Raw genomic sequence first — 9,807 nt, 5'->3', positions numbered from 1 at the left:
TCTACTTTGTTTTGTGTAAAAGGGGGAAAATTAAAAAAAAAAAAAAAAAGCTGGAATCTCTTTGTCTCACTTTTGTTGCTGTTTGGGTTTTTGATTCTGACTAGTAAGTGACCTCCCTGTTATTTATAGTCCTGCCCTCTGAGGTTCTCTTAAAAGGAACACCAGGCACTGCTAGATTGAAAAGGAAACACTGAAGAGGAGGCCATCCCAAGACCAGCAGGGGAGGGACCAGCAGAGGGCAGAAGAGGCTCAAAAGAGCATGTACTTTTGCTTCCAACACAATGGTTGATAATAATCAGTAGGTGACTTTTGTCTGCCTTTTAAAATTATACTTCACCAGGCAGTGGTGGCCCACGCCTTTAATCCCAGCACTCTGAGGCAGAGCCAGGTGGATCTCTGAGTTCAAGGCCAGCCTGGTCTACAGAGCAAGATGCAGAACAGGTACCAAAACTATACAGAGAAACCCTGTCTCAAAAAGCAAATATATATATATATATATATATATATATATATATATATATATAGAAATAAAATATATATATTAAAATTATATATATATACCTCAAGTTGGATGCTATAACATGGGGTCTCATTGGGAACAGGCTCCATCTTTAAGCACTTCAGGATCCTTTTCTGGAGGTGTCAAGCCAAGGTCATCACAGCTCCTGTGGTTGTCTGAGGCTTTGAAGTTATAGTTTATAATCTCAAGCCCACCCTTGACTACCTAGGAAGATTTGTTCAAAAGGTTCAAAATATAAGAAGAAACCCTGGTCTAAACATGCGCCTGTGGCATCTGCTTAGGTCAGCTATATGTGGCCGAAACCATAGCCATCCTTTGCTACCTTTGGCCATAGTCTTGAGTCTTCTTTTCAAGACTGGTTTGAGTTCCCTCATGAGGTTCTGTCATTCCAACACTCATGTGGACACATTTGGAATGAGCTGGGCCAAGAAGAAAAGAATGGATCCTAAAAGTTTCCCCATGCCCTATAGAGTGTGGGAACTTGGGTGTTTTTAGACAGTCTCATATATAAAGCCCAGGATGGCCTTGGACTCTTGATCTTTCTACAGTGTGGTTAAACTCCAGCTGCTCATCTTTCACCAGGTTTTAGTTTGTCTCTTAATGGATCAGATGTGAGTCAGTTTCTACAGGGCTCTTCTACTTCCCTGCTGCCCAGCACCCTGAGTTTCTTACCCATTTCTACACAAGTTCCCTCCTCTAGGCTCAGTGTGGAGACATCCAGATGCTGTGCTTCACCAAGCCTACATAGCAAAAGCCTGTGGGATCAAGTAGGGAAATCGCCAAGGAGTCTAGTATTTTAGACTAACTAGTTAACTACCACCCTCCCACCCCACTGCCCACTCCCACTTTGCTTTGAATTCTTGAAGTTTTTGTATCAGGTCCATTTAAGATGACAGTTTTCTTACCTGTGAAGTAGAGACAATATCACAGATCTCAGGATTTGTTAGCAGCTAAGCTTATGGAAGTAGTTCTTTTAGGGAAGCTGTGGCAACTTCCCAGATAACCTACATCCTCAGAGCCCTTCACATTGCCACCCTGTATAGCTGTGGCCCTCTTGATTTGCTGTCTCTGGCTACAGTCGGAATTTGCTACTGATTGGAGCTGCTGGTTTGGCTCCTTGACTCCAAGTACATGGTGCAACAGTTGGCACATGCTAGGCACTCAGATGTCAGTTGAGTAGTTAAAGGAGGGATACAGTATACAGTGATAGTGTACATTCTATGTCCTTCCTATGGAAAGCCCCTGAAAATGAAGAGATGGCTGGGCGGTGGTGGCACACACCTTTAATCCTAGCACTTGGGAGGCAGAGGCAGGCGGATCTCTGTGAGTTCAAGGCCAGCCTGGGCTATAAAGTGAGTTCCAGGACAGGCTCCAAAGCTACACAGAGAAACCATGTCTCAAAAAGCCAAGCCAAACCAAACAAACAAGATATTGGGACTGGAGAGAGAGCTCAGCTCTTAAGAGCACTGGCTGCTCTTCCACAGGTCTTGAGTTCAATTCCCAGCAAACATGGTAGCTTACAGCCATCTATAATGTTATCTGATGCCCTCTTCTAGCGGGCAGGCATACATGCAGACAGAGCACTCATACACATAAAACACATAAATCTTTGCTGGGTGGTGGTGGCGGGGCACGCTGTTTATCCCAGCACTCTGTCCAGGAAGCAGAGGTAAATCTCCATGAGTTTGGGGCCAGCCTGGTCTCCAGAGTTCCAGGTGAGCCATGGCTACACAGAGAAACTCTGTCTTGAAGAAAACAACAACAACAACAAAAAAAAAAAAAAAAAAAAAAAAAAACACCCTGAAAATAAGAAATGTTCTAACTCTAGCCTTCTGCTAATCATTAAATTAAAGCAAACTGAACAGAGCAAGGTAAGTGTACGTGGAGCTAGTATGTCAAGGGAATTGGGGAGGATGAGTTTGAGGCCAGTTTGAGCTACATAGCCAGACCTGTATTCAAAATCCTAATAACCTTAGGAAAAAAACAAATGGTCTTTGTGTGGCATGAGTTATGATAGGCAGTGAAGATTCCCCTGAGATGAGAGAAGGGATGGGTGGAGAGGACTGAGGCAATGCTCACTACACTGAACACCATTGCCACTGTGACCTCTCACCCTCAAAGCAACTTCAAGTGGTTGGTGGTATCATCTCTGTTTTCATGATGGGGAAACTGATTTGTCTGTCAGCTGTGTATTGAGGGCCTACTATGTGGCAGAAGCCTCTCTACACTTCGTGCGTACAGCAATGAACAAAGCTTACTAAACCTCTGTTGGCTTGAAATTTAACGGTCCAGGCTAGCAGACAATAGATTCATTTCTGGTGTAGCCCCAGTTCCCAGGCAGGCAGGTGACCCCAGAAGGATCACTAATCTGAGGCCAGCCCGGGCTACATAATGAAAGACTCCCTGAAGAAGAGGAGGAGACCATGGTAGTAACACCGCTTGAGTCAGGATTATCATGAATCTGGGGATAGCCTGGTGAGATCCAATTTCCAAAAGGCAAACCCAAACCAAACCAATCAAACTAATCAAAAGAGCCGGGTGTGGAGTACGCCTTTAATCCCAGCACTAGGAGGCAGAGGCAGTTAGAAGTCACCTGGTGTCCATAGTTCCAGCACAGCCGCAGCTACCTGGTGAGTTTCATTATCTCAAAACAAAAACCCAAGAAAAAGCCGACTGTGGTGTTAACGCCAGGACCCTAAGGGCTGAGGCAGGAGGACTGCCGCAAGTTCCAGACTACCTGAACTACAGCGCAAGCCCTAAAGAGTTAAGAGTTCAGCCCTTCCATTCTCAACCGCCCCGCCCTTCCCATAAGAAATCTCTCACACAGGGTGATTCTTTTATTTTGGGTGGATGGCCATGAAGTCTCGCGATAGCACTTCCGCTTCCCATAACTCCGTGCGTTCGGCCCTCCCACCCTCTTTCCGCCATCTTTCCGCGCCGGTGAGTGAATCTCCGTGGAGCTCCGCGGTCATCCGCCGGCATCCGCGCCATCCGTCTACCCGGGGCTCGTTTTGGGAGTCCCGCGGGCTCATTGAGCCCTGCCGCGGTCGCGGCTTCCTTCGGTCGGGGTCGGGGCCGCCATGGGCGGCTCTTGGCGGGAGCTGGCCCACGGCTGCAGGCAGGGCTCCGCTCGGCCCGGGCCGGCGGGGACGGTGGCCCGCGTGGGTCCTGCAAGCTTCTGGTGTCGGCGGGCGCTCCAGAGTCCCGGGCGCCCCACGCAGCCGTGGCCAGTGTTGGCGCTGGGGTTTCTGCCCAGCCACTCACTGCTCAGTTAGGGGATCAAGTCGGGGTTTGCGCTTGGCACGTGAAATATGCTGTGAAAGCCGCCCTGCCGTCCAAGGAGCCGTTTGGGCGCCCCGTCACCTAATGCTTCTGCTTCTGGGAGGCTTTTTGTCGGCAGTGTGCTAAGGGGTTGCCTGAAAGTGAGTTAAGTCGTGTTAACCGCTGACACTGCTGACTTGGAAGATCCTGGCAAACGTTGCTAAAACTTCCGTTCTGTTGACAGCCACTCCCTACTTAGACGTTTGGCAAGGTTATCTTCTGAGTCTTGGCTTGTGTCGTTTTGTCCAGCTATTTGTGTGCTGGGTGGTAGGAGCCCGAATGTCTTGTGTCATGAGCTTAGACCAAAGAAAATTTAATGGTGGGAGTAGGGAGACAAGTTTCATGATCGGATGTCGGTGCAAGCAAATCCTGTGTTTTCTTTCCTCAGGCACCATGGTGCGCATGAATGTCCTGGCTGATGCTCTCAAGAGCATCAACAATGCTGAGAAGAGAGGCAAGCGCCAGGTCCTCATCAGGCCCTGCTCCAAAGTCATCGTTAGGTTCTTAACTGTGATGATGAAGCATGGTGAGTGTTGGTGTTTTAGATTTTTGGTAGTCGAAGGAAATAATCCTAAAGAGACAACCACAGCAGAGTACTTGGTGGGTCTGTGGGAGAGAGGGTAGGGTAGTACAAGTGAAGCTTTTAGAGAGCCAAAGTTGGGTGAGGCTGGGACAAGTGAGCTTGTGTCTGGACTTAAGTGACACAGGTCACTGCAAGCCCCAGGGCTCCTGAGCCTCTGGACAGTTGGGGGGGGAAAGGTTACCCTGATGGCTGGGGCAAGCTGGCCTTGGGACTGTACCACCGTGAATATTGGGAAGGGAGGGAAAAGGATTATGCTAGGAATGGTTTTAGGTGTAATGCCTAAATTTTTATGTCATGCAGAGTTTTAAGAATTCTGACACAATCAGATGTGAGGGGGGAAAATGTAGGCAAAAGCAGTGCTGGGTCCTAAAGGTTTAAGTCTCAGACTGGTGTCTTTGGTCTGATACTGACTAGTCCTTTGGTTTACAGGTTACATTGGTGAGTTTGAAATCATCGACGACCACAGAGCTGGGAAAATCGTTGTGAACCTCACAGGCAGGTTGAACAAGGTAAGACGAGATTGTCTCTTTAAAGAACCTTCACTCACTTTGCATCTGCCTGCAAGTTTTGTGTACTGCTGGCACCCTTGCTCACTTCCCGAATTTCAGGAATTGGCGAGGGTGACTCTTTAAACACTACATTTCAATTGTTATCTTTGACTGCTTGCTCAAGTTTTTGGTAAGTTTTGTGTGAGATAAAACTAGGCCATGGTAACCCAATTGACTACCGATTTCAGTAGCTTCAGGTTATGACTTAGTATATAAACAATTCAATTTCTTAGTACTCATGGTGTGCTGGATCTGTTTTCAAGATGGGGTCTTAATACGTAGACAGGTTGGCCTTTAACTCAGATCTCTACCTCCAGTGCATTGCTGTTTTTTTTAATGGAATTGTTATCTTGAGTAAATGGCTAAGTGCCAGGGTTGATGGCCTCTCAGAGTTTGCCAGTGTAGGTTATAGTTGTGTCTGAGGTCTAGATTGCTTGTCAGTTTGAATTGTCAGTATAACCAAAGAGACTATTTGATCCCTGTCTCTTTGACTTGATGGTCTGATAGCTGGTGTTTGGGACATGTCAGTAAGCCAGTGTGGCTGAGGCTGATCTGTGAGGAGTTTGAGGACCTTTGGTCCAGTGGTTCTCAACCATTTTGGGGGTTGAACAACGCTTTCACAGGGGTCTCCTAAGACCTTTGAAAAACTGATTCTTTTTTTGAGGGGGTGGTTTGGAGACGGTTTCTCTGTAACGGTTCTGTCCTGGAACTCTCCTTGTAGATCAGGCTAACCTTGAACTCACAGAAATCCTGCCTCCCTGCTGCTAGGACTAAAGACGTGGGCTACCACGCCCAGTTGGTAAACATTTACTTCCAGTAGCAAAATTAGTTAAGTAGCAACAAAAATGATTTAAAATTAGGGGTCACTTTAACATGAGGAACTGTATTAAAGGGTCATAGTATTAGAAAGGTTGAGAACTACTGGCCTTATCTCATGGAGTAAAACACATGGTCAGTGGTAGTGGTTGAGTTGGTGAGGTTTTCCTTCTGTTCTGAAGGTTTTTGTTTCACAAAGTTGCTTCTCAATATCCAGACCTTAACACTACTGCTTCTGAGGTCTTTGAAAGATGAAGAGTTGGCAAGGCTAGTTTTCAGTCATTTGTTGTTGCAGTAAGAACCCACTCCCGGTGTGCTTTTGAATTTGAGAGTAGCTGTCCTGCTTTGTTTTTTCTGATTTTAGGAAACTTTAGTCATGCTCATGTCTCTGGTCAATTGCTTAGCCAATAGGAGGAGGTAGGTGCAGGTAGAGCGGCATGTGGTGTAGTGCTTACTGCTATTGTGTAGGTCATTCTCTCTGAACTTCACTTTCCCTATACCAGAGAATGCCTGTTGGCCTCAAGTAAGATTTACCCTTGCTGTGGGTAAGGTGTTAGAGACTAGAGAGGACGGAACCTGCCCTTCATCTCCCTGCTTGTGCTTGGTTAAGAGAGGGCTGTGCTGCTTCCTTCTCTGGGGACCTTTTCACAGCTGGAATAAAGAAATGGGGGCTGGAGTCCATGACAGCCAGCAGACAGGAAGGTGGAATCAAGGAAGGATAGGGTGAGAACGAGTCTTATCTTTAAGGAGATACATACAGCCTGGAGGTGTTGGAAGGCGTTTGCCAAGTTCCATCTTTTTTGTTTTTTTTGTTTTTTTGTTTTTTCGAGACAGGGTTTCTCTGTGTAGCTTTGCGCCTTTCCTGGCACTCACTTGGTAGCCCAGGCTGGCCTCGAACTCACAGAGATCCATTTGGCTCTGCCTCCCAGTGCTGGGATTAAAGGTGTGCACCACCACCGCCCGGCACCAAGTTCCATCTTTCATAGTTACTTTGGTGTGTGACTGCTAATCCTCTTTTTGTTTCGAGACAGGGTTTCTCTGTCGTTTTGGTGGCTGTCCTGGATCTCACTCTATAGACCAGGCTGGCCTTGAACTCACAGAGATCTTCCTGGCTCTGTCTCCCAAGTGCTGGAATTAAAGACGTGCACCCCCCCCCCCCATGTGACTGCTAATTCTTACATGGTTGTCCTGTGTGGGCATCCTGGGTTCTTAGAGGAAGGGGTAATCAGAGCTACCTAGGGCGGTATAAACAGTGGGAGCCTTTCTGCAGCTGTGTCCTGCTTGAGGGTTTGTAGTCAGCGATTCAAGTGGAGCTCTTTTCTGGAGGACGCTTGTCACTGTGTCCCAGTAGCGGAGTTGGACTAGTTGTGGGAACACTGCTGTCTGCCTGCTATCACCCTCCCTCAGGGTGGGAGTGTAGAGGGGCAGGCAGGGTTGGGCACTTGTTACTTAGATGTACTGTATTCCAGTTTTCAGTTTATAGGTTTATTGTTGGCCAGCTCTACTTAAAGGTTTTGGTGTGTACACATGTGTGTTCATATATGTGTGTGCTTGGCAAGCTACTGATGAGCTTGCAGCCCTCTTGAGCTATAAAAATGAAATGAAATTTTGATTGTAATTTTATTCAGTCTCAGTTCTGTATGAGATATTTTTTTCCCTCGAGCAGTTCTCCAGGCACTACCATGTGACCTTAAGTCACTTGGCCGTACTTGACATGGGTCATTCTTGTAGGCAGGAGGGTATAATCTTGCTTGGCTATAGATATACATACACGTGTGGATGGTGTTTCCAGGGCAGGATCACCCTGTGTTGCCCTACCTGTCCTAGAACTCAGTTTTTTGTCCCAACCTCTTGAGTATCAGTGTTGTAGGTTTGTGCTGCCATACCCTGCTCAGTGTTTGAATGGCATTTATAGAAAAAAGTGTGTGCAGAGAAATAGGTGCCTGTAATATAGGTGATTGGTTTTGAATCATTGACTCTCCAGCACTTATGAAAGCCATCTTGTTTTAGATTTTTGGTAAAGTATAAAGAATTTAATCTCTCTTTTTCTTTTACAGTGTGGGGTGATAAGCCCTAGATTTGATGTGCAACTCAAAGACCTAGAAAAATGGCAGAACAATCTGCTCCCATCCCGTCAGTTTGGGTGAGTTGGCTTTCTACAATTAAAGATTAATGCTCTGAAATGTTGGGCTATGGCTGGACTTGAACTGAGGTTTCTTTATTTATATAGTAGTGGCTGTCTTTGCCTAACTAGCTTGACTTAAATACTTAAGTTCTCTATAATGTGGGTCTGGGAATGAACCTCAGATTATCAGGCATGACAGCAAGCACCTTTACCCTCCAGGCCATTTCACTGCCCCAGTGCCTTTTTTATTTATTTACTTTAGATAGGGCCTCACTGATCTGGAACTCAGATTGCCCATTTCTTCCTCCAAAGTGTTGGGATTTAAGGGCCTGTGCAACCATGCCCAGCCTCATCTTTGTTTTCTGTCAGGGCAGAGTGTGTAGCTGGGGTCTCAAGATTTCATCCTTTGTTCCAGGATTCGTTCCTATGCACTGCCCCCAGGCACCAGCTTTCCTAGGCAGCATCAGTCTCTGTCTCCTAAGAAAGCAGGCTTGAGCATTACTGAAGGTGGTGGTGAGCAGAGAAGGCATGTCTGGAATGTTTATACTCAACCAGTGTGTTTCTTTCCTCCATAGCTTCATTGTACTGACAACCTCAGCTGGCATCATGGACCATGAAGAAGCAAGACGAAAACACACAGGAGGAAAAATCCTGGGATTCTTTTTCTAGAGATGTAAAACAAATTAATAAAAAGCCTTCATGGACTATGCTCAGGGTCAGTCTTTTTGAACTTTTCCATCAGAAAAGCAAATGTCCAGCATGTTGGTTGTGCCGACTGGTACACTTCTCTTGAATCATGCCCTCACTCAAGTCAGGATGATTGCCTCTGGGTTGTGGTCCAGTGGTGCTCAGCTGTGAGGCTTGACATAAATAATGAAGCTGTCATCTTGTGTGTGGCCTTAAGGAGGTCCCTTGTGGCACCACTTACAGCAAACTTGGGTTGCTTGCCAGTAACACCTCATAAAATAGTTAATGATAGTGTGGTGCTTTGAGTGTCCAGGGTGGACCCAGTCTGGTTTATTTGCCAATGGGAGGCATGGGACTTCCACCTGGGTCTTTGCCTACAGCCCCTTTTCATCCCCAGACTTGGCAGGCTGTCTCAGAGGGTAGTACCATATAGTTGAGCCCTGAAAAATGTCATTTCTTGGGTATTAAGACTCAGTCTGAAAGATAATATAAAAAGCTAGCTGGAGGTGTTGCACACTTAATCAAGCACACCCTGGGTTCTGAACCCTATAGTTGAAAAACAGCATAAAGGTTTGACAAGGTTGGTAAGAGAAAGCCTGTGGTTGGCATGGGACTTGAGTTGGGTTCCCAGATAAATTCCTGAGATCCATCTGCCTCTGCCTCCCAGATGTAAAGGCAAGTGCCACCACACCTGGGTGGAATGGTTAGCTCTGTTACTATGGAAAATACCAAATGAAAGGTTGGTTTGGCTGTTGTTTTCACTGAGAACATGGTTTGTGTCTGGTGGGTGGATACCTTCAGGTGTGGATTGTGTGGTGGAACAAAGCTGCCCATTTCAGAAGCAAAGGAGAGCGGAGGCAATGGTCCCAATGTCCCAGAGCAGTCCCCTAGTGACCTGTTGTCTTCTTGCTAAGTTTGACCCCTGCAGCTTTCATCACCTCAGGCTGTGAGCTGGGTTTAGGGGACATTGGTATTCATAGCTGTAACATTTAAAATAGGAGTGAAATTCTGGTCCTTTGGAATGAGCACTCAGTAGTACCCCCCACCTGCCTAGTAGAGCACTCGAGTTCTGAACAGAAGTCCCTTGGTTTGGAGAGCTTTGTGCCTGCTTAAGTTGAAAAAGTGCTGCTGGGTCCCTGCGATGCTGAGGGCTCTGTTGTCCTCACCAGGATCGGATTTACCTTGGAGCATTTCCTCACATCAGCTG

The 9,807-nt window shown here is 46.6% G+C and overlaps 1 protein-coding gene across 1 annotated transcript; it reads left to right on the top strand.

The window, feature by feature from the left end:
- Nucleotides 1–3,375: 3,375 nt before the first annotated feature.
- Rps15a (ribosomal protein S15a) lies at nt 3,376–8,620 on the top strand. Its single transcript, XM_006985680.4, has 5 exons — nt 3,376–3,460; nt 4,230–4,367; nt 4,854–4,933; nt 7,846–7,931; nt 8,489–8,620. The coding sequence occupies exons 2-5, from the start codon at nt 4,235–4,237 to the stop codon at nt 8,580–8,582; spliced, it is 393 nt and encodes a 130-aa protein (XP_006985742.1). The 5' UTR covers nt 3,376–3,460; nt 4,230–4,234; the 3' UTR covers nt 8,583–8,620.
- Nucleotides 8,621–9,807: the final 1,187 nt, after the last annotated feature.

This window comes from Peromyscus maniculatus, chromosome 1 (assembly GCF_049852395.1).
Source record: "Peromyscus maniculatus bairdii isolate BWxNUB_F1_BW_parent chromosome 1, HU_Pman_BW_mat_3.1, whole genome shotgun sequence".
In the NCBI taxonomy this organism is placed as follows: domain Eukaryota; kingdom Metazoa; phylum Chordata; class Mammalia; order Rodentia; family Cricetidae; genus Peromyscus; species Peromyscus maniculatus.
Note: the sequence above shows the minus strand (reverse complement) of the source record. Positions and strands in the feature narration are given on the sequence as shown.

Bases quoted from the DNA above. Each gene is read 5' to 3' on its own strand.
- Rps15a (XM_006985680.4), top strand. From the start codon at position 4,235: ATGGTGCGCATGAATGTCCTGGCTGATGCTCTCAAGAGCATCAACAAT. The intron at 4,934-7,845 runs GTAAGACGAGAT...TTTCTTTTACAG, and splicing joins TCACAGGCAGGTTGAACAAG to TGTGGGGTGATAAGCCCTAG. The intron at 7,932-8,488 runs GTGAGTTGGCTT...TTTCCTCCATAG, and splicing joins CTCCCATCCCGTCAGTTTGG to CTTCATTGTACTGACAACCT.